This window comes from Clytia hemisphaerica, unplaced genomic scaffold, assembly GCF_902728285.1.
Source record: "Clytia hemisphaerica strain Z4C2 unplaced genomic scaffold, Clytia hemisphaerica genome assembly, whole genome shotgun sequence".
Taxonomy (NCBI): Eukaryota; Metazoa; Cnidaria; class Hydrozoa; order Leptothecata; family Clytiidae; genus Clytia; species Clytia hemisphaerica.
The window spans coordinates 444,633-468,021 of record NW_027103336.1 but is presented as its reverse complement, the minus strand read 5'-3'; the positions used below and the strand labels follow the sequence as shown (position 1 = coordinate 468,021).

Sequence of the window (23,389 nt, the reverse complement as noted above, 5' to 3'; positions counted from 1 at the left end):
CGTAAACCTAGACGACCCTCCCCCTGAAAATCCATATTTCCTTGGTTTTATTCCTAGATAAGTCTCCCCATGCCAATAAACCCAAAGTTATGTAATACTCCAAATCAAAATTGATGATGTAGCTTTATTAAGAAATAATTGCTGTCATCATTTTCACGTATAAGATTACTATAGTCACCATTCCCCTATATCTTTATGTAGCCTTTTGTATTAGAGTCAAATTATAGAACAATAATCGTTATTATCATCATTATTCATTGAATCGTATAAATACGCTTTATATCGTTTATTAACTTACTTACTTACTCACTTAGTTTTGGGTATTACTTTTGCATCTTAAACATGTAAGTGTTTATCTATATTTTATTAGGGATCACCCTTAGGGTGGTCCCGATCCTTTCTGGAAGTATACTTAAGTTCAGAATATTATTCGTATTTAGCACTCAGAATTTCTCAATTTCCTGTTTGAACGTTTTGAACTTTTATTTCTAACTAGTTCTGTGCAATTCATAGTGTTCGATTGAATCTCCCTTTTCTGCGTCCCTTAGTTACTCTGTTTGGAAATCCTAGTTGATCAAGAAATCCTTCAATTTGTTTAAGGAAAGTAAGTTCAACTGGGTCGACTCGGACTGACAAGTTATATTATTTACATAACTTGGAGTAGTATGTCCTTAAGACAGTGCTCATTTCCTACAGTTCGTTCGTAATTCCGATCATATCTAAGACATAAGAAAGCGGAGTGGACCTTCAACAATATCTTGTTTATTATGACAATTATGTTTCAGCTGAATTATTCAAAAGCAGAAGCAGGAATGTTCAGTACATTGTATGAGATTGATGGTGTAGTGGGATCTGCATCCATTGGTCTCTTCATTGATAAGTGAGTTTCCCATTTTTTTCCATTTTACTTTGTTTTTAGCACAAGTTTTATGAACCCTGGCAGCTCGTCTCAATCCTTACCAGTCAAAATTATTTAATCAGAGTTTATAAATGGCTAAGTTCAGGGTAATAAAGGTTGTTGGGTATAACAAAGAATCACGGGAAACTCTTAACACTTAATCTTAAAAAAAAGATTACTTGTCAGTACAGTACCGTTGTTTAATGATTTTTTTGATCATTCACTTACACAGTTTCTTAAACAAAAGAAAGAACAGCTTTTTTGAGAAATTCTTGGGGACTCGAGAAGTTTTTCTGCGTTGGTGCAATGCAACATGCTCCATCCCACCAACACAAGAAAAAAAGTGCGCGTCTCATGGTTTCTTTTTTTGTTTCATGGGACAAAAAGTGAGGGAAATATACAAAAGACACGCTGATTTTGTCCCAGGGACAAAAGTGAGAGAAAGCCTTTATCAAGAGATGCACAAATTCGAAAAACAATGTTGTTTTAGTTAAAAGTCATCTGTAAGAAATAATTGGGATTCTCCTCCTGCTCCTTCGCCTTCCTCTGTTTGCTGCTCCACCCTCTCAAATATTGGTACTGTAATACCGTATTATAAATCATCATTACATATTCCTTTTTTTAACTAGGGTCATGCGAGGAAATACATATATGGGTGTATTCGTATTACTGACTCTCTCCACATCCGCCCTTTGTTTGTTCCAACTTACAAGTCAGTGTGGAATGGTTATGAATGCTATATTTTTGTTTCTGGCGGGAGCCGGAAGTTCCGGTCCGGATGCAGTCATTTCTGGATCACTGGCAGTAGAAATTGGTACACGGGAAAATGCGCAATCAGCAGTTTCAGGATTAATAAATGGTAAGTAGTAACTTTTTCTTTACCCCAGTAAAGTGATTTTGGCTAAGATAGAACAATCACATCAAAATTAAGCGTCAATCAAAAAACATTGCTTTCGTTTTCAAGCAAAAGGCCAAATACATTCATGGTGCGATATATTCTACGAAGACAAGCAAGTTTTTGCCAGTAGTGGCAAATTTAGCCTAGAGAAAAACCGGGGGGGGGGTACTAGGTTTGCGAGGTGACGGGTATGTCCGAGCCGAAAATCGAAAATCGACCCTTTGAGAGACAAAATTTTGGTGATTTTGGGACCCTTTGAGAGACTTTTTCATTAAATTTTGGTTTGATTTTCTCAAAATTTTTGGAAAACGTGACCCTTTGAGAGAGAATTTTTTGATTTTCGTGATTTTGGGACCCTTTCAGAGACTAACTTTGGAATTTGTACCCCTTTGAGAGACTTTTGAGGAATGAGAAAATGTACCCTTATGGCTCGCACATACCCGGCACCCATTTTGCCTAAGTACCCCCCCCCCCTGGAAAAAAACCGTTAAAAAATGGCGCGTCTGCGAGAAGGGGGTGTAGATATGAATAGTAGTTAATAATTGCCTTAAATTCTGTATAATTTTGTTGTGTGTTTTATTTGATCTTTCTCCATTTCTATTTTTCCCTTTAGGATTTGGAAGTCTTGGTGCTATACTTGAAGGCCCTTTCATTGCAATGGTCTTAACATATTTTGGATGGAGTGGGACTTTTTATGTCATGGTTCTGTTGACTTTCTTAAGCGCAATCTCCATTGCAAGACCGGCATTCCAAAAATGATAACATTTTGACTGCTTTGTTTAAAAAAAAATATATTTATTTATTTATTTACTTTATTTGTTTTAAAGATACGTTAGAAATTATGTAGAAGCATTATCCAATATAGAGCTAGAAAATGCTAAATTAAAAAAATTAAAAAGATTGTTTTAAACGTTCAGGAGGTTTATACCCTTTTAACACCACCTGGAACAATAAGGCTAGAAGCACCAAAAAATGAGAATACCTTATCGGGGAAAACTTCGTCGGGGAAAAGTGACGAAATTTCGGCCAAGTGACGAATATTTTTCCCCGACGAAAATTTTCCCCGGCCTTAATGCGCTTACCAAAACCAGCAAGTGAGGAATATTTTTCCCCGACGAGAATTTTCCCCGACGAAAAATTTCCCCGACGAAGTTTTCCCCGATAAGGTACCTAATTTTAGAACAAAATCTGAACCTGGAACATTGATTTAAGCAAATTCAGGGTGTGTAGTACAAAGGATAATAATCCTAAATCATCACAATTTCGCACGTACGTGTTTATTTTTCATAAGCATAACGCTTTTAAGCATATGAAGGCTCAGATTTACAAATTTCCTAAGCATAACATAAGCCTATACTATATATAAGCCTGTAATATTTTGCAAGTCGTCAATTTTTTCTGTTCCAAAAGTTTTCGAAGTGGTCAAATAAAAACAGACATTCCACGACTAGCCACATTCCACTGCTTCCAAAATTGGAACACTTTTTGAATGGAATGATTACTAAATTTCCGATATTTCACAAAAGATTAGCTTAGGTGAATTATAAGCATCATATTCCTTTTAGCCCCCCTCCCCCCCCCCAAAAAAAAAAATTCTCACTGGGTCAAAGGGGTAATGCATTGCATAACGTTCCAAGAATAATGTTTTTAATTTTGAATGGAAATGACGTAGGTTACGTATCTTGGTTTCTGTGAGATTAAATGCTGTGAATTTCTCTTAAAATACTCAGGTCAAGAAATGATTACATAGATTCTAGAGATAAGTTTATTGCATAGAGTTAAAGCCCAAAGGACTAGAGAAGAATCTTGAACCTTTTTCCAAACGAGGAAAGTAGTAAAGCCTTGTAATTTGCACCTGCGTAATTTGGAATGACAGATTGAACCTACAATCATGGACGAAAATTGCGAGTAAAATGTAGAATATAACCTTCAAGGCCCACTCCCCACCCCCAATGGCAATGTTTAAGGACATTGGAAAAGTCGGTCATTCATACTAAACATTACCACATAGGGGGGAGGGTGGTTGAGGGGGACCATTGTATGTTTTTCCAGTGTTTTTCTCAAACATTGAAGTCCATTTAATTATAGTAATTACTTTGTTTGTGAATGTAGCCCATGAGCTAGACACTTTTTGGGGCTCACTCGACGGAGGAAGCCTCACTATGATTTTCGGAAGCCTTAACTACTATATTTTAAGAAAAATCAGGGTGCTTTTTTCAAACTCACAGCTTTTGACCGAAATTTTCAACTTTTATAGGGGGTCGTAAACGCGAAATTTTCCTTTTTGCTTGGATTTCCTTAGGAAATGAAATTACCATGTCATCTTTAAAATAGTATATCTCGGTCAATAATGTTCAAAAATGCACCAAATTTTCAGGAATTACTTCTAATATACTAATTTTGTAAAAACTGAAAAAAAAATTGAAAAAAAAAATTCTAGGGGGTTTGTACCGGAGAAAATTAACGAAAAATCCGGAATTTTATCCGTTTTTCGCATTTTTTGGACTTATTTCCTTAGTTAATTATCACATTTCATCTCTAAACAGTGTTATTTGGGAGAGATTTTCCTTTCAATCTGGCGTTTCTTTTAAATTCACGCGGGTCACGTGTTTAGACAAGAAATAAGTGGTTTCATTTATCACCAGGTTCTTCTCTAGCCTTCATACTCATCATCTAGCGAAAAAGTTTCTTATATATGTGAATCACACTACTTTCCAGTCCCTTTGGTGCTTTAAATTTTACTACCTACGCGTGGCAATCTTTTCGCTTATTTTCTTGTAAAAGGTTTTCTTAGATAGGATGTTTTTGATGTAATTTTTTGTCGTAAACCTTCACTGTTGTAAAGAGCATTTTATAAAACCAAAAGACACTTTTTAAAAATACTAGCAACAAATTTCCATTTTTTTGATTAAAAAGCTGTAGCTAGCGGTAAACCGCAAGTAACCTTTTTCGTTCATTTTTCTTTCATAAAATGAAAACTGTAGCCAATAGATATTATGATAGCATTTCTAAATTTCTAAAAAACTATTAAGAATTGTCATGTTTTGTTTGAAAATCTAACTAGAATCCGGTGTATAGGTAATGTTACAAACCATGCAGCTGCCGTTGCTTGAAGATAAAGCTATCTGCTATCTGCTCTGATGTGCAAGGTTGTGGGTTTCATCTTCAGCCGGGTCATAGGCCACTTTACAATCGAAATGGATCATGGGTAATCAGGACTGATTGCGCCTCCATATAACGGCTTCCCGTTGGCTAGACGCAAAAATCTTCAAAAATTTGGACTTACTATTAAGTCGTCATTAGCGTACAGTGTTCCTGAATACCCATTACGCTTTGTGATGGAGGTCGGTCGGGGATGGAGGTTACTTTTAAGAAAAACTTTTTTATAAGAATATCGATGCTTTATAAGAAACACTTCTTATAAATATCGATGTTTTATTAGAAACATTTTTTAAAGAATATCGATCTTCCCAGTAAGGGTCAGGGAGCCGCCAAAACAATAGCATAATTATACTAAATTATGCTATTAATGATGTAATCTTTACTATACGAGTTTTTACATTGACCGCCCTAATACCTAAGATTCTATAATGGTGCTTGGTGACTCTCTGCTTGGTGCTCAGAGACGGACTAAGGAGAGATCCAGGGAAAGGTGCCGCACCCTCCCCTATCTAGAGAAAAGGGAGCCGTTGGGTCGCCCTCGACTAACCTGATAACAGCTGTTCATAATTTTCTTACGCGCACGGTAAACCTCTAAAGGCGCTTGAAAATTATAGATCTGAGGAAAATAGTCCTCCCGCGGAAAAGAATCTTGTTGTGCGCCAGAAAGTCAAAAACTGATACGGCGCTCTATTCATAAACTTAAACACAATCACGCAACGTTGTTGTCATCCCCAGTCATTTTAGACGAACGCGGTCCTTACGATTTCGAGATTGCATATTCGTCACATTGTATGTTTTCCCCATTGAGTTTCAAGCCCGAAGGGCTAGAGGTCAATCTCTCACCTTTCTCAGGCAAGAAAAATTGAAGCCTTAAAATATGCGCCGTATTTTTGATGACGGATTGAATCTAGCAATTCCTTTGTTTTTGAGTGATATATTTTTCAAAATTAAGCGGTAAATTTTAGTTTCAATCTGTCATTTGTGTAAAAACCAGGCGGGTCGCTCAAGGCCGCGCAACTTTGGTAGGATTTGTTGGCTTCAAATCCTACCAAGGAGATTGACCTCTAGCCTTCGGCTTGAAACTCAATGGTTTTCCCCCATCCCTTTAGAGCTTCAGCTTGGTGGGAAGAAAACAAGCACAATCTGATCTTAGGTTACCCTCGACTGGCTTTCGCAAATTCACTCTACTAAACTATGTAATAAACATTGTATCTGTCTTATTACATGGTTTAGTAGAGTGAATTTGCGAAAGCCAGTCGAGGGTAACCTGAAATCTTTACCAAGACCGTTACATCCTTAAAGTTACGAGATATAAAAATTTACTTGTAAGATTAATCATCAATAATTAATTCGACATTTTACCACCACAATACGAAAACAAAAAATGTGTACATAGACAAAATGTATATATCATCAGGGTTTGGATACCATGCCAAATAAATAAATATGATAAATTGATAAAAATTACTTTAAATTGTACAAAGATGAAATTATGATATTAACCCACGAGAAAAAAATCGTCAAGCCAACTATTAGATATTCCCATTTCTAAAAGTAGTATAGTGTGCCGCTTTTCTTTTGAAGACACACCTCCATCTCAAGTGAGCCTTTTTTGGAAGTCAGCAAGAAGAGCTCGAAAAAGTTGTCATTTTGGAATATTGTTGATAATATATGCGTTGAATGAAAATCGTTTTATAATTTAATTGTTATAGATAATAAAAGTCTAATCGTCTTTGTTTTTCTTTTCTTTCTGCTGATCGGCTGAAGTACCGGCAACCGATTTCTTTGTTGTTCGCTCAAAAACACTTTCTAACAAAGATGCAAAAGCTTCCCTTTCTTCATCATTTTTACCATTTAAAATTTCTTCAACCATTTCTCGGATTTCATTTGAATCTTCTTTTTTCTTCTTTTCCCCGCTAACGCTTGCTGCCTTCTTTTCCACCTTCTTTTCAACAGCAACTGATTTTTCAGCCGTTTTTTTGGATTCAATTTTGTCTTCGATCGATTTTTTCTCCGTCTTGGTCGATTTTGCTTCTTCCACTTTAGTATCAGCGCTGATTTCGCTACTCTTCTTTTGTACGCATTCTCGTTTTCGAGTGTTACAAAGTTCATTCGTTTCGTCTCTTTTCTTTTCCTCGATAACTTCTTTTTTCTCTTTCCGATCTCTATGCAATGCTCTCTTTTCTTCTTGAATAATTTCACGTTTGCTGTTCTCGCGGCCGCTCATATCTTTTTTTTCTTCTCGTCTTGCTTCCTCGTCAATCGCGCGGACGACTAGATCAACCAAATCGCGTAACGAATCATTATCCATGACAACAGTAGCCTTCTCTTCTCTAGAGGCTGTTTCACGCTTATCAGTGGTGTTCTCTTTCACACCTGATACATCATCTCTCTTTTCTTTTGCTTCACGCATATCGTTTGATAATAGATCATGTTTTTCTCCTTTATCATCTCGGCTTTCTCGTTTTGGGTTATCTCTCTTTTCAGCCGCGTCCAAGATCTTCTCTAAGTCTTTAATTTCGTTTGAAAGAGAGTCGTCTTCTTCAATTTCCTTCCTTGCGGTCTCCTCGTCAGATAATGTAGCAGCTGCTTGAGCACTCAATTCGTCCGACCGCGCGGTAACTCCGTTTGCATTATCTTCAATATTAACGAGGGCATCAAGAGCAGTGTTGATGATTCGCTTCAAGTCTAAATTAAAGAATGAACAATTTAACCAAAGTTGAAATACTTTTGCCATAGAAAATGTTCTGGTGTCTCAAAGTAACGGCCACTGCATAAAAATAGACTCTTTTAAACTTGAGGAAAGTGTAATGGGAAATCACGCCGAGTGTCGAAAGTCGTAGTGCACACTTCCTCCCAAAGAGAACTCTTCGTAACGAAATAAGCTCTGCGTGAAACACTCCTTCCTTTATGAGACCTTTAAGCGAGTTCGTGAATTTGCATGTTTGAGGACGGCGGCTGAGTGACTGAAGCTATTTGTACCGCGCAAAATCGAGGACGGTAAAAGTACTGATTTACCGTCGTCCTCAGTCGATTAGGATCTAGACAAATCAAAACCTATCCGTCTCCGGCTCGCTTCAAAACACATATACATACTCACCACTAACTAATGAAAGGAACAGAGCCATAATAGATTATCACAGTCAACGTGAAATAAAAGCAGTATGAAAGTTCTGAAGCTAAGCAAAAGCGTCCACACGTATATCTAGATTACAAGTCTACAACAAAAAAATACAACAATGACTTACTGTTTTTCACAGAATCAGAATCCGAATTTTTAGTCTTGACAGAAAAACAACCCGCCATCAACGATGACAAAGTGACAAAGAAAATCAAATTCTTCATTTTTCGTAATCTTCTTCCGGTAAGTATGATTCACAAAGTGTTTGACTCTTGAGAGATGTGTTCTAGTCAAGAAAGACACAATTGAATAACTCTCCTTGAAGAAATTTCAGTCGTCACTTACTCGTCACCTCCGCTATGAATTTCTTTCTTTACTATGTATTTTTATAAAAAAGGAAAATCAAGTGGAATGAAGAAAAAAAGAAAGGCAGATCGTATTAAAAAAACATCTGCTTTGCTTTTTTTTTATTCAACACAATCAGTGTGATAATGCCTTTTGTCTCTTCTTGTGTGATTGTGAGATGTAAAATAAACCTTGTACGATGATGAACAAAAGCAACAGAAAATAAGGGAACAAGTAAAATTTTCCTTTTTCTTTGAAAAAAAGGGGAAAATTGACTTCAAAACAAAAAGTTTTAAAAGTTTAAAATTTCAATTCTTTCTCATCGAATATTTTTCAAAGCCTTTTATTCTCACATTTAAAGATCATAAACATATTGACTTTTGAAAAGATATATAATATAGTCAAGATTATTTCGCCCACACAAAAATGTCTTATATATTTCGAAATAATACGAAAGGGAGTAGTTCTAGGGCATTTATATTGTCTTGGAAAAAATCCCATCGGACATATTAAAATATTAAGCATCCACAGATGTTTTAGGTGAGAAAGGAAAAAATTCAATTTACTGAAAAGTAGTTCGAAATTCATGGAAAACAAGATTTCAGAGAAGACAAATTTGAATAAACCCTGAAAAGAATCCTGATTTAAGTCGAGGTGTGAAAAGTTCCAGCCCAGATAATTTTTAAGAAGCCCACTTTATATTCAATAGACATGTTTTCCTTTTGTTTCTATAAAAGCTATAAAATTTCCAGACTTTGTTAAAAAGTCATGACTAACAAATAGTCACTAGTCAATATCGCAAAGACATTAAAATTTCATAAGCAATATTTTCAAATCTCAAAATGTATAACCCAATAAAAAAACCGTCTTACATTTCGATTTTTATTTAACTTTTTCTTTGTATTTCTACTATCGACACAATTATATTTATACAATTTGTAAAAGCAGTCCTAAATTCATGGTCACAAAAACATTTGTATACTATATTGGTCAAAATAACCAAACAACATTTCATAACGCTAATGTTCTGGGTGTCTGCATCTTTTCCCGTTCAGTCCACACATACAACTACTTACATTCTTATACAGCCATTGCCAGCTTTGTAATTTTCTCGCCTTTTTAAAAAAGGCTTCCCTCAAGGACACCCAATTCAAAAAAGAAGACTATTTTGAAAAAAATATGCAACTAGAAAACAGAACAGCTCTCATTTCATCGTTTTCCGCTCAAATCAGTCGTTTTGTATATAAATTAAAAAATCGATTGCTTTATTGTTGGTTCATCTTAGCTTTCAAGCTTTCTGGCATCTCTGGTGGTGGTGGGCGTGGAAGGCGGAAAGCAACTTTGACAGAGTCGTAGATGAACCATTGGAGGGCGGTCAATGTACCAATCATAATGATACGTGGTCCCAATCCCTTCCATAATCCTGTAAAAGCCAAAAGCGAAAGTGAGAATTAATGTTATCATAGAAGAAAATTTCAGGGATCAATGCGATCATTCAGAGAGATTTCAATCAGAATATATAACCTCCATTCAATACAAAAACCTTTGGAAACAACAAACTCCAGGACCCCTCAAATAATTGAATCAGCTAATTAATTATGGACCTGAAACTAAAAAAAAAAGACAACACTGACCTTTCATTCCTAATTCACGGGCAGCTTGGACAGCAGTGCTACCGGCAGAGTTGTTCAATTTAGAGACGACAGTATCAGCAGGGTGAGAAACGATGGCACAGAAGACACCAGCAATGTAACCGGCAGCGAAGGTGACCACCAATTGTTCGGATTTGGTGCAGTCAGCACGTGGTTTTGGTACGACGTACTTGTAAAGGGCTTCGACGGTACGTTCGAAACAAGCAAACTTCATCATGGTGTATGGGATTTGTCGCATCCAGAGTGGTGGCAATCCTTTGTAGAATCTGATAAAAAAGATAAACATAAAGAAGGGATGGAAAGCTTTTTAAAATGTCACAAAATTTCTTTGAATTCCTGGATGATACTATCTTATCCATTGAGTTTGAAGAGGAATCTATAACCTTTCTCAAGCAAGAAAAAGTGAAGCCTTAAAGATTTGCGCTGCATTTAGAATGACGGATCGAATCTAACCTTTTCTTTATTTTAAGCGGGATATCTTTCACAGTCTGACATTTGTGTGAAAACCACGTTTTGGATAGCAAATAAGTGGCTTCATTTCTCATCCGAAAGAAGGATCACAAAAAATGAAGGCAAAAAATAAGACTTCATCGATGCGAATTGGCTGAGAGAAAAATATAAGTAAAAACGTACCCAGAGATGCCTTCCATTTTGTATAGTTTAGGTACACCTTCACGGAGAGTGTTGGCGAATCCTGGTGAGGTCTGAATACGGACTTTGACGGCTTCCATAGGAGCAAGTGCAATATCAGCAAAGAACTCAGCACTGGCAGAAGCAGCCAAGTACAAGGATGTACGGTACAAGTAGCAGTTCTCTTCACCCATCATGTTTCCATAAAGGATCTTGAAGACTTCGTAGAAGCCGAATTTGCATAAACCTTGCATGGAGTAACCGATTAATGTTGGAGCCCATCCTTTGGCGAGACCACGGACTCCTTCTTCAGCAATGGTGAGACGACCACCTTGGAAGATACCAGTGTATTTTGCAGGATCGACCTGAAAAATAATGATGATGATTATAGAAGTGCATCTCGAAGAGTTTAACAAATTTCAAGTTTCAAGTCAAGTTAACAGTTTAAATAATAAAGAAGAATGCACCTTCATTTTGCAAAAAAAATCCTACCCTCTTGAATAGTCTAACGTGCGCAACGCACTGGGTTCAACTTCAGAGTCTTCAAATTTTTTATAGGCCCAATTGCCCAGGCCCAATTGCCCAGGCCCAATTGCCCAGGCCCAAAAAATTAAGTTAAGAATGAAAAAAAAACACCCCAGATACTTACCCAAGGAACAAGTTTGCCAAAGTTTGCCAAATTATTCATGTCTCAAGGCTGCCCTAAAGTTTTTGTGACAGACAGACAGACAGACATGCACACATCGCCAGATTCTAGCTCAACTGAAGTCGAGAATTTTTGTATAGTCAAGTCCAATCTTGCCTATTGTCTTGGATAAATTAAATAGGCAGAGTATTAAGAAGTTTTCAAAGGTACACTTTGAGCAAAATTCCCTTTGAAAGAATAGAAACACAGAAATAAAAGCAGATTTTTCGCAACTTTTAAGTATGTTGAGAAAAGGAGATAGTTACTTGAATTCTGCACTTGACCAAATCAAGAGGTACAACAGCGGTGTGAGTGATACCACATGACAGAATGCCACCAAATCCACACAAAGCATAGTATTTGGATGAACCGAATTCACAGCTATCTCCTGAAAAAAGAAAACTAGTGTCAATATATATAACCTGCTCATATATGTTATTTAGTTATTATTGAGAAGAAAACTTGCATACATTTGAAGTTGATCAGATAATAAAAAATTATTAACCAGATAAAGGGAGATTTTCCAAAGGTACTATTAGGTTCCAAATAAACGCCCCCCCCCTGGTTTGTTAATTTTTCGAAAATTTTCCAACCACCGGGACCTTATTAGGACCCCCCATTTATTAATTCTTAAGAATATTTTCAGCTGTCAAAGAGACAGAGGGGTACAGACACAGGGTACTGACCCATAGCCAGGTGGTGGTGTCTATTTTTGCATTTCAAAAAAGTTAGTACCCGGTACTACTTTGGGGGTGGGGGTGTATTTTTCACTCCTCAAGCAAGTACAGGATACTATTTGGGTACTTTTTCACAGAATTTTGCTGTTTTCAATAAAAAAAGTAGTTTGTTGTAATATGTGACTCCCCAAGCGATTTGAAGTACACTAAAGTCCGATCGGCTAAAGCGGGTAAAAGACCGGTCTCATAGCGGGCGAAGTGAAATTTCAAGCGGCCAAACATTTTAGAAGATCGGCCATGAAGCGGCCAATGTAATTTTTCCAAGAACTTTCTTTTTCAAACATGTGTGAAATGGAAGAAGACGTCCCTGCTGTCTGTACCTGACACCCTGGCTGAAAAAATCTTTCTTTGTTCCAAAATGTAATTGAAAATGTAAGTAAATTGAAAAACAAAGCTAAGGGCTGCTAATGGCCGCTGTTAGCAGCTTAAAACTTACTATGTGGCCGCTTCACTGTGGCTGCTTTTAATAGCTGGCCTCGCATCGGCCTTCTTCAATATCTGAGCGGCCCAAACAATAAAAAGACCGGTTGAGTAGAGGCCAAACAAGAACGGTCTTTTTACCAATCGGACTTTTATGTACTTCAAATCGCTTGGGGAGTCACATATTTTGACTTTTTTCAAATATTAATTTTTTTGATATGAAATTTTTTTAATCGACAATTTTTTTTTACTCTTTTGAGAAATTTTTTGAAGACAAAACTTCCAAAATGGTCAAGAAGTGTGATGAAAATCAAAGGACAAAAGCTTCTGACTCAATCATTGATAGTTTGCTTGAATTATCTGTCGATTTTCAGTGTGAAAAACTAATAATAGTACCCCTCTCTTGGTCTAATCTGTAAAATTTAAGATTTAGGGGTGGTGTCCCTATTTTTTTCCCTATTTTATACAGCAAAAATGAAGCAGTACCTGGTACTAAATATGGGTGGGTGGTACTAAACAAAATTTTAGTAAAAAATCAAGTTAGTACCCTATGGGTTAGTACCAGTTGGTTAGTACCCTGCCTCTGTATCCCCCCTGAAAGAGAAGGCCCCTTATTTTGCTCTAAATAGCCTAATGTTAGCCTATATTTACCTTATTTTTGGGTTTTAGGTGTACAATTTCTGACCCCCGGCAATTAGGTCCCCCCATTTATCAAAATTTTGAAAATTTTCCAACCCCCCCTGTTTATTTCCTGGAACCTAAGAGTAATCAATCTGAATCAATTTCACATTTCTTTTTTGACATTTAGTTTTTGACGCTGAGTTTTTGCTTTGTCGGCGCCACCTTCAAAAATTTAACTTTGCAACAGCAAAATACCCATGTTGACAGCCAATACCTACAGATATAATGTGCAAACAGTTTTCAGCAGCCCAAAACCTACACTAACAGTCAAAGACCTGAAAGACTCAAGACTTTTGAAAATTTAAATACGACCTATCCGACAAATACCTTTAGTTTTTAAAAATCAAATTAATTCAAACCTCATTGGCTATCAAACAATCAAAATCCATTTGATTCTTTGAGATGTAGTGAAGTTATAAAAACTAGCGACTAACCATGACATTCTATAACAAAAACCCAATATACATTTTGGAAGAAAGAAATATAAAATTAAAAACAAAAGGAATGCACAAGACACAAAAAGAAGTGATAAGCTGAAGACCGAAGTTCTGAAATCAGAGGAAATCTCTGAGGAAAGAGTTAATTATCGACCTCCTTCCCAGGACCTTAATTCTTTTATTTTTATTTTTTGTGTATCCAGGCTTTATTACGTTACTGATTATGTTACGTGTAGGCTGATAGGAGATCTCCCGCCCTTCTTGAAAAATTAAATTTCACAAGCTAATTTGATATTTGAAAAAAAAAATCAGTTTCCTTGAAACTGCTAACTACAATCCATTCCTTTCAAGTATGCGCTTGTTTTTGTTTTGCTGGCATTTTTTCAAAGAATTTTTTTCAAAAAATTACATTCTGTTGAAAATATAATACACCTTTCAACCCATAGCGCTTTTGAGGAGACTGGTAATGAAAATACAAGGAAAATTCTTTTTTGGCAACAGTACAGAAAACAAGTGTAGTGGCTCAATTTTATATTTTTTGGTGCAGTTCTGGGAGTACTTTCAGGACCTGAACTCAGAAAAAAGAGGTTTTTTGATATTTTTGAGAGCTTTCAGCTCAAAGATTATTTTATTAAACTACAGTATGTCGGTTTTTAACCAAAAAATAGGATATGTTGGTTCACTGGAGAACCTGAAATAAGCTGGCTATGGCAAATGGTTCTTGTTAAAACCATGAGTTTAGGTAAAAAAAGTTGTTGGATGTATATTTTTGGGCCAAAAGCCCAAAGCCCCTTCCAACTTTGCGTCTTTTTAAATGGCGCCAAAAATGCAACATACAGAAAAAACTCCAAAATTTCAACTTTGGGCTGCCGATTTGAAAAATCAGAGAGGTTGATGGCTCCTTTTTTTTTGTTTTCCAGCAGTAACCTGAGGATACTTTTGGGAAGTGATAAGCTTTTCAGCTTTGATTTTTGCCCTCAAAAATGGCTCAAACTTTGTCTTATTGTTTAAAAACCTGATTTTGGGCTCATGTTTTTTAAACAACCGGTTATCTGCATGTTACAAATTTTGAATTTTTCTGTTAAAAGTTGTACATATTTTCAAATTATCAAGTTAATATTGTTTCTGTTTATCATTCTTCAAGCACAATTTGAGGTCAAAATCCCTATTTAGCCAAATTTTTGATTTTTTGTTGGCTGAGACTGCTCAACTTTGAAAATTTAAACATCAGAATCGCTTTGAGACCCTAACATTTTCAGTGGATTCTCAGTTTATAAATTAGAACAAAATATATCAAAATGAGCCAATTTAAAAAAATTCACTTCCTCAATTAGCTGATATTATCTGATTCTTACAGACAGTGGCTCTTAAAAGACCTGTCAAACTTAAATACACATTTTTGTAGGGGTGGTTGAAAAAACCTCAAGACAGCTTGATTGAAAAGTTAAAATAAAGAGGAGAAAAAATACAATATCTTAGGTACCTTCAAACCAAAAATTAAGTTGCAGTGATCAATAGTTAAATTTGCTTGTCAAAACATGGGCAGGGATAGGTCTACGTTTGTGATGGCGGCAGAAAAAGATTGAGACCATTCCAGTGTTGTTAAATGTTCAAAACCAAATTATCGCACTGACGCCACTTCAAATGAAGACATTGCATAAAATGCCTTTTTTGATGAAAAATAAACAGAAAGAGACACACACTTATTTTTTATGAGTGTTGTTATGATTTTTTTTATTGTGGCCGTGTATAGTCATCTGGGGTAATTACGGGACGGTTAAAATAAAGAGGTAAATTCGCCCCTGAAAATGGTGTTATTATATTATTATCAATTTGGACTTAGATTTTGGATATTTTAGAAAATGTCTAGTTAGATCATTCTAACATACATTTGATGTTTCAACAAAAGTTTCACATGTCACCATAAAAATGAATTTTCATAGTTTTAGAAGGAACTATTCAAGCTTTTGTGTCAGAAAATAAGAATAAGAAAACTTCAAACATGATTTTCTAGTTTCATGAAATCATAACTACACTCAAAGTCCTTCAAAACCTGCAAAGGTTTGCATCTAAATATACTCCGTTGGTCTAGATTGCTCTATACAAATATTACTGATTAAAGTGTCCTGTTATTACCCCCAAATGGGAAAAAAGTGAAAAGGTCATACTTTGATGAATAAAATATCAAAAGATCGGATCTCTAAGATTAATACTTTCAGAGTAATGCCCAAATAAGTCAAAAGCGTCCCGTAATTTAAATTACCCCAGATGAAAAATTTACGGGCTGCACAGCAGCGCACGGGCTGTCAAACAAAGAGAACCCAAAGCATAAGCATTGGGCCGTTTGTTAAAGTTTTCAAAACAGCCAAAGCAATAAAAAACAAACACGACAAAGTAACATTTGGCATGGAGTGAACTTCTCTAAAATCAACAAATAATACCCCTACCCCCTAAATGTCTATTTGACATTTTCTGTGGCAAGTCTGAGTTTGGATGGTTCTCCTAACTGCAATGTCAGTCAGGGAAATCCCTCAATTGCGGTAATAATTTTTTACTACAATTGCAGTATAAACGTCACTTTTAAATTTTCATATACTGCAATTGCAGTATATTCCAGTCTGGTAATTGCGGTTTGTGCGCCGGAGATCTCCGGCGTAGATTTGAGGTTTGAGATCTGCTGCCTTCAACTTTTCCCAGTTAAGTTGGCGCAGCTCCAGCATAACATTTCCCTCCTTTCCAGACTGGAGTATATTCAAGAAACAGAATTCAGGATTCAAGGAGAAAACAGACAACTTTTGTACATAATTCATCATATCTTTTTAACGCATAGACAAAATATTTTTTCCGCATATCAGATTCTTTTAATAAAGAAAAGCTTTCTTCTCGTACAATTTTTTGCAGTCGATGTTTGTTTATCTTTGTCGACCAGCAATATATGTAGCAGTTATAAGCCTTCGCAGGCTAACCACAAATGAAAACTACCTTAAACGAAGAAATTTTGGCAGAAAGAAAATTTGGCGGATTTGGCCAGAATTTGCCAAATTAAGTTCATGCCAAAATTTTTTTCCCCGCAATCCGCCAAATTAAATTCCCGCCAAATTAAACTTTTTAAAAATATCATCTCTTTTAAGGTGTTTTTGCATTTTTTTGCTGTTTTTACGCCATTTCAAGAATAAATTTTTCAGCAAACACTGATGTTTGTAAACATTGAATTTTTTCTAATAACAGTTATTGGGGGGGGTTGGAATTAGGCAGTGGTGTCGGCTTTAGGACCTCTCACGGTACCATCAACTGCTCCAACTTGGGACGAGTGTACGCAAAATGGGACTTGTTGATATCTGGCCTGTATTTTCACTTATTGTTAAATCCTTTGACAACAAATTTGTTTTGATAACAAGTTTATCAATCATACTTTCTGTCATAACATGTCACGATAACTTTCAGTAATAGCGCGCCCTTTTTAACTTTTGTTTTCATTTAAAATTATCGGACGCCGAATGTAGGATTAGAGAACGTTCGCCGCCTAACCGCCCAATGAGATTAACAAATAGGGCCGATGAAATTTACATATGAGTTTACCGTCGTGAACTTACCCAAAAATAGATGCGGCATGATTTCATTATTCATTATTCATTATTTTCCCAACAGCACCTTATCCACCATTTCTGCCAATCATGCTCTCTCAAAATAAAAAATTTTGCTTCGCTTCAACCCTTCGCATCTTTTGCGAACAAAAAATAAAGATCAATTTCTACAGTGGCGCTAGATTTTGCAAAAAACTAAAATGGCGGTCAGGGCGGTTTGGTAGATATATGGGCGGGACGCCCACTGCAGTTGTAGGATTGACCAATCACCTCTACCAACCTCATTTCCAACACAATATCCAATTCAACCCATACCAATACCAAGACATCTACAAAATCTACCACATCAAAACCAATTCAATCCAATCCAGTGTCAATAAACAATTTTGCATTCTTTAATGTTCAAGGAATTTGCCCCCAAACTGTTCAAAGCAAAGTCCCTTTTATAAAAAATAATATATGCAATAAAAATTTACTGTTTCTTGGACTGTCTGAAACATGGCTTCATAAGGGCCATATGGAAGCAGAACTTAAGATTGAAAATTTTACCCTATTCCGATGTGATTCTTCAAGAAAGAAAAGAAACAGAGGGAGATACACAGGTGGAGTGTGTTTTTACGTAAGAGAAGACATTGGTGCAACATTTGAAGAACTCTATTCTTACTCCTCTAAAACTGTACAACTCCTTTGTATTTACTCGAAAGCTGAAAACATGGCTTTGTTGGTAGCTTACCGCCAACCAGACGATAAAAGCAATGGAAATCCATCGACATCCAATGATTTTATACACCCCACTCAAATGGGAGTAAAAACAGCAATATCAGAGCTAGGAGCCACCCCAAACATCATTTTTGGTGGTGATTTCAACCTACCTAAAGCTACCTGGCCAGATGGCTCACCTAAACCTGGTTGTCCTTTGGATGAAAGAATCATCCTAAACTCATTGAATCAATTCTGCAATGATTATTTCATCTCTCAATACGTGAAAACTCCCACACATAAAGATGGAAACATACTTGATCTTGTTTTCACAAACAATGAAAACATTATCCATAACTGCTCAACAGTTTCTGTCCTTCAAAGTACCTCACACCACAAAATTGTCCTGGTATCAACATGTCTTAATGTTAACACTGTATCAGATGAAGATGAGCAGCCAGAACCTCGTACAGGTTTTAGCACCCTGAACTTCTTTGCTGATGAAATAGACTGGGAAAATATAAAAGAAACCATGCATCGTATCAGGTGGAAGGAAACACTTAGTGACGACCCAAACGAATTATTGGAAACCATAAATGCCCTGTGTTTCAAAATCTGTAAAGATAATGTACCAACCAGAATACCAATAGAAGGCAAAAGGAGATCAAAAGTTGAAAGGTATCGTAGATCCTTAACCAAAAGACGGAGAAAAATCACAAAAAAACTTTTACTCACAATTTCTCAAACCTGAAAGAAAAAAATCAATGAGGAGCTGCTACAAATCGAAAAAAAATTGCAAAAATCCTTCCAAGATTCAAAAAAGTTTGCGGAAAATAAAGCTATTGAATCAATCAAAAAGAATTCTAAATATTTCTTTGCATACGCCAAGAAGAAATCAAAAGTGAGAACTAAAATTGGACCACTAATAGACAAAAACGGGAACCTTACAATGAAGAATAAAGAAATGGCTGACATCCTTTCAAATCAATATGCTAAAGTCTTCAGTGAACCCATGTCACCTGACGATCAAGCTTTCAACACACAAACCACTGAAATATCAGAAATGGTAGTCACTGAAAATGACATAATGAAAGCCATTGACGAATTATCACCATCCTCAGCTGCTGGTCCAGATGGTTTCCCAGCAATAGTCCTGAAACAATGTAAAGAAGAATTAGCCATCCCATTGTGCCATCTATGGAAAAACAGTCTGGAAAAAGGAATTGTTCCAAACAAATTGAAAAAATCAACTATAACCCCAATCTACAAAGGAGGAAACAAATCACTGGCTGCAAACTACCGACCAGTCGCCTTAACATCACACGTTATAAAGATCTTTGAGAAAGTCATCAGAAAACACATTGTCAAACACATGGACGAAAATAACTTTTTCAACCCAAATCAGCATGGCTTTAGAAGTGGAAGATCTTGTCTGAGTCAGCTCCTTGAACAACATGATCTTATATTAAACTTACTTGACAAAGAGACCAATGTAGATGTTGTTTACTTAGACTTTTCTAAAGCTTTCGATAAAGTGGATCATTCAATTGTTCTGTCAAAATTCAAAAGGCTAGGAATAACTGGTAAAATCTATAATTGGATAGTCCTTTTTGAGAGACAGGTAACAAACTGTAGTGGTTAATGGTGTGAAATCAAACAACCAAGAAGTTATCTCAGGTGTACCACAAGGAAGTGTACTTGGACCCCTGATTTTCCTGATACTCATTGGAGACATAGATGAGAATGTTATCCAATCTATCGTCAAGTCCTTTGCAGATGACACTCGCACAACCAAGTCAATAAAGAATGCTGAAGATGTAAAAATATTGCAACAAGACCTTCAGATTTTATATCAATGGACAATCGCAAACAATATGAAATTGAATGATGCAAAATTTGAATTGCTACGTTATGGCTCAAATACAGAAATCAAAAATGAATCTCACTATACCTCACCATCAGGAGATAAAATTGAAGCAAAGGAATATGTTAAAGACCTGGGAGTTCCAATGATTGTCTATTTAAACATCAAATTGAATCAATAATTGAAAAAGCCAAAAACATCATTTCTTGGATATTACGTACCTTCACTTCCCGCTCTACACATACCATGATCACTCTCTATAAATCACTTGTGATCCCTATACTGGAATATTGCTCAGCGTTATGGAGCCCCAGTACTATTAGTCTTATTCAAAGACTTGAAGAGATCCAGAAATCATTCTTAAAACAAATAAAAGGAACACACCAAAATTATTGGGAAAGTCTAAAGAAGCTTAGAATATACTCACTCCAAAGAAGGAGAGAGCGCTACAGGATCATATACACCTGGAAAATATTGGAAAATCTTGTGCCAAATATCAATGATTGCTTCAAATCTAAAGAACATCCAAGATTAGGACGAATGTGTTTTAGCAAATACGCCAGTCCAAACAATTCAAAATTACGCGACAGTACCCTGACTATACAAGGAGCAAAACTTTTCAATGCAATGCCAAAGAGCATTAGAAACTTGAAAAATTTTACTGTTGACAAATTCAAAAATGCACTTGACAAACACTTGCAAAAAATTCCCGATGAACCCCAAATCCGTGGTTATACAGGGTGCAGGAGAGTCGACTCAAACTCAATTTTAGACATGAAATCTCTCTGCTGATCCATTTCTTCCTTCAGGAATTATGGATTGAATGTAGATTGTGGTGTGGATCAAAAGATTCTTGCCAGAGCGGTACGCTCAAACACATCCAATCCAAAAGTATCCAAAAGTAAAGTATTGAGGGCGGCAGCATTTTCTGTAATAAATCTTCTTTGTTTACCCGTGTAAACATGCGTAGAGATAGCCATTCCGGGTCTGCTTGTTTTTTATTTGACGCTCATGAAAATCTTCAATTTTAGGTCCAACTTTGACAAGCAATCGTTCTTTGTGTAGTTGAGCTATAAAATTAATTATTTTTGTGTAATTTAGAGCTTTCTTTTAGCTTTCCAACCATATATAATATGCAGGTGTAATATTCTACACTTTTATCTAAAAATTCGTTCCAACTAAGGCCATTTTTAGAAAAATTAGATCTGCGGGACACAAAAAATTTCACAACTCATCTTTGATTTCAAAGCGCTGCGAAGGAAAAAATGTTCAGACAATGAAACTTTCCATATTTGTCAGAAAATACCTGAGAAATCCAATGGTGCTACTCTCTGAAATTAATTCTTTCATTAAAGTTATTATTTTTTACTTTTCATACTTTGGCAAGCATTTTCAGCCTGAAAATGAGGACTAGAATTATAGAGAGTGGTACCGCTGAAAAATTTGACCCTTTTTTAGCCTAAAACAGTTATTTATATGCCATGGGGAATTTTTCCTCCACAGCGCTTTGATTACAAAGATAGGTAGGTTCAGCAATTTTAACTTCCGCTTTATAACGTTTTTATTGTTTTATGCAATGCAATGTCTTCTTTTTCAAAAAAAAATGTCTTTTCATTTCTTCCTTGAAGTGTTAGCAAGCCATTACAAAAAGAATTTGATAAAAGTATGCAGTCAAAATGAAGATATCTGGAATATCTTGACTCAATACAAAAGCTTGAATTTTCAATTTTTGCAGCATATTTCGGTGCCATTATATATGCCATTTCTGGGCTAAATTGTCAACCTCAAATGTCTAAAAAGGTGCTATTTTAGCGGAACCAAAATCTCAATATCTCCGGAACCGCTTATCATTAGGAGGTGTATGACCCCTCATTTTTTTTCTTTTTTGAAGCTCTACAAGATGAACTAGGTTTGATTGCCACCAGAATAATTTCAATTTGACCCTGGAATGGCTAGTAGAGACGATTTTAACAAAGATAGAGGTTGTAGTTGTAAAGAAATATGGAAATAATGAAAAATTTATGAATTTTGAAAATAATGAAATTTTCATGCGGGTGCTTTTTAGAGATGCGGGCGGGCGACGGTAAACTCATATATAAATTTCATCAGCCTAGCGAGTGTGTAACTTGCTGCGTGAGTGACTTCAAACGTTCATATTCGCGTGTGTTAATACGCGGTTCATTGAACTCAAATCAAATGACTTTGGAGGTTCGGTGAAATGGTGGTGGAATGTTGCGTAAGATAGTCCCAAGTTGGAGTAGTTGAGGGTACTGCAATTGCTGTATACCACAATTGAGGGATTTCCCTGACTGAATGTACGAAGTTCCGCACTGGTAGAGCGCACCTGATAAATTTTACCATGGAAATAGGCAACCCAAATAGGCAAAAAATTGCTAAAATTAGCTGCACTTGAGGAGAAAATAGCAGAACTCTGCACCTGGGGTTAAAAAACTGTCTGCACTTGCACCTGAAAACTTCAAATTTTTCACTTGCACTTGACAAAACTGCAAACTGGGTCAAGCCACACCCAGAAACGACCCTGTCCAACGCACTTAACTTAGTAAAGCACCACAGGGCATGAAATGTCCAATGTTGAATGGGAAAACTTTTTACCATCAGACCAAACACTTTTAGGCAAACACAACAGTCTATCATATAACAACAATTCCTCCATACTTCAGTGGATGCAAGTAAAACAAGCAGGACATTTGAGCGTTTGTAGCTAACTTTTAAATTTAACTTTGGAATCACCCATCCTTCACGAGGAGGAAAAAATAATACTTCTATAAAAAGGGTGCATTGCCAACCAATTCAGGGATTCCTTCGCAAAAGCCAAATATAAGGGATATCATAACTGAAATTTAGAAACATTTGTTATAATACAGACTGGACTGAAAGACTCACCCTCCTTGATAGCAGGCATAATTGAATTTGGAGCATCGCATGATGCTTTATTGAATGGAGAAGAAAACAAGTTGGTCTGGGAAATTTCAGCAAATTTAGTAAACATTTTGACTGGATTTATGATACCACCAAGCCAACACACACTGTTTCTCTTGAAGAAAGGTCAACTGTAAGACGCTTTCTGTGATAGGACGTTGGTTACACGTGAGATTGTTTACACGCTTTGAACAAGATTATCGAATTTTTTCATCATAAAATTTTGAGGGTTGTGAGGCCACTATTTCCGCATGTGATGTCAGCCGGACGGGGGACTTTCGACTTATTTGATAAAATTTTCGAAATTTCTTGGATTAATCCCATTAATCCGGGTCCATGTGATCTTTATTGGCCTAAAATCCAAGCAAATTGTAACCTCCAAGTAATGGTAAGTTTTCATGTGAAACTTTAGGTTTCCAAGGTAAAATCAAAATTCAAAATATTATTTTGTTTGCGTTTGTGACTTTGTGGGGTTTGTTGGCACATCATCGGCAGGCTGCCAGCCTAGGGAATGGAAAAAACTCTTGTCTAATGCTCATTCCGACATTTTAAATTTTCCGGGGGTTTTGCTGTTTGGGATTGTTTAGGTCAGGGTTGCTAGTAACGGCTTGTCACTGTGCCGGGTGCATACTCGGC

The 23,389-nt window shown here is 36.2% G+C and overlaps 3 protein-coding genes across 3 annotated transcripts; 1 reads left to right on the top strand and 2 right to left on the bottom strand.

Moving 5' to 3' along the window:
* Positions 1–776: 776 nt before the first annotated feature.
* LOC136818125 (uncharacterized) lies at positions 777–3,368 on the top strand. Its single transcript, XM_067074486.1, has 3 exons — positions 777–880; positions 1,528–1,757; positions 2,410–3,368. The coding sequence occupies exons 1-3, from the start codon at positions 777–779 to the stop codon at positions 2,553–2,555; spliced, it is 480 nt and encodes a 159-aa protein (XP_066930587.1). The 3' UTR covers positions 2,556–3,368.
* A 2,908-nt stretch (positions 3,369–6,276) lies between these two features.
* LOC136817958 (uncharacterized) lies at positions 6,277–8,481 on the bottom strand. Its single transcript, XM_067074309.1, has 2 exons — positions 8,207–8,481; positions 6,277–7,646 (listed from the first exon to the last, which is right to left on the bottom strand). The coding sequence occupies exons 1-2, from the start codon at positions 8,301–8,303 to the stop codon at positions 6,682–6,684; spliced, it is 1,062 nt and encodes a 353-aa protein (XP_066930410.1). The 5' UTR covers positions 8,304–8,481; the 3' UTR covers positions 6,277–6,681.
* Positions 8,482–9,297: 816 nt separating this feature from the next.
* LOC136817977 (solute carrier family 25 member 3-like) lies at positions 9,298–22,932 on the bottom strand. The gene is made up of 5 exons (XM_067074333.1): positions 22,718–22,932; positions 11,658–11,779; positions 10,710–11,071; positions 10,059–10,342; positions 9,298–9,847 (listed from the first exon to the last, which is right to left on the bottom strand). The coding sequence occupies exons 1-5, from the start codon at positions 22,821–22,823 to the stop codon at positions 9,690–9,692; spliced, it is 1,032 nt and encodes a 343-aa protein (XP_066930434.1). The 5' UTR covers positions 22,824–22,932; the 3' UTR covers positions 9,298–9,689.
* Between the last annotated feature and the right edge of the window lie 457 nt (positions 22,933–23,389).

Excerpts from the sequence above, each read along its gene's own strand:
- LOC136818125 (XM_067074486.1), top strand. The coding sequence starts at position 777 with ATGTTTCAGCTGAATTATTCAAAAGCAGAAGCAGGAATGTTCAGTACA. Across the intron at positions 881-1,527 it reads ATTGGTCTCTTCATTGATAA|GGTCATGCGAGGAAATACAT; the intron begins GTGAGTTTCCCA and ends TTTTTTAACTAG. Across the intron at positions 1,758-2,409 it reads AGTTTCAGGATTAATAAATG|GATTTGGAAGTCTTGGTGCT; the intron begins GTAAGTAGTAAC and ends TTTTCCCTTTAG.
- LOC136817958 (XM_067074309.1), bottom strand. The coding sequence starts at position 8,303 with ATGAAGAATTTGATTTTCTTTGTCACTTTGTCATCGTTGATGGCGGGT. Across the intron at positions 7,647-8,206 it reads TTCTGATTCTGTGAAAAACA|ACTTGAAGCGAATCATCAAC; the intron begins GTAAGTCATTGT and ends TCTTTAATTTAG.
- LOC136817977 (XM_067074333.1), bottom strand. The coding sequence starts at position 22,823 with ATGTTTACTAAATTTGCTGAAATTTCCCAGACCAACTTGTTTTCTTCT. Across the intron at positions 11,780-22,717 it reads TATGCCTGCTATCAAGGAGG|GAGATAGCTGTGAATTCGGT; the intron begins GTGAGTCTTTCA and ends TTCTTTTTTCAG. Across the intron at positions 10,343-10,709 it reads AAAATGGAAGGCATCTCTGG|ATTCTACAAAGGATTGCCAC; the intron begins GTACGTTTTTAC and ends CTTTTTTATCAG.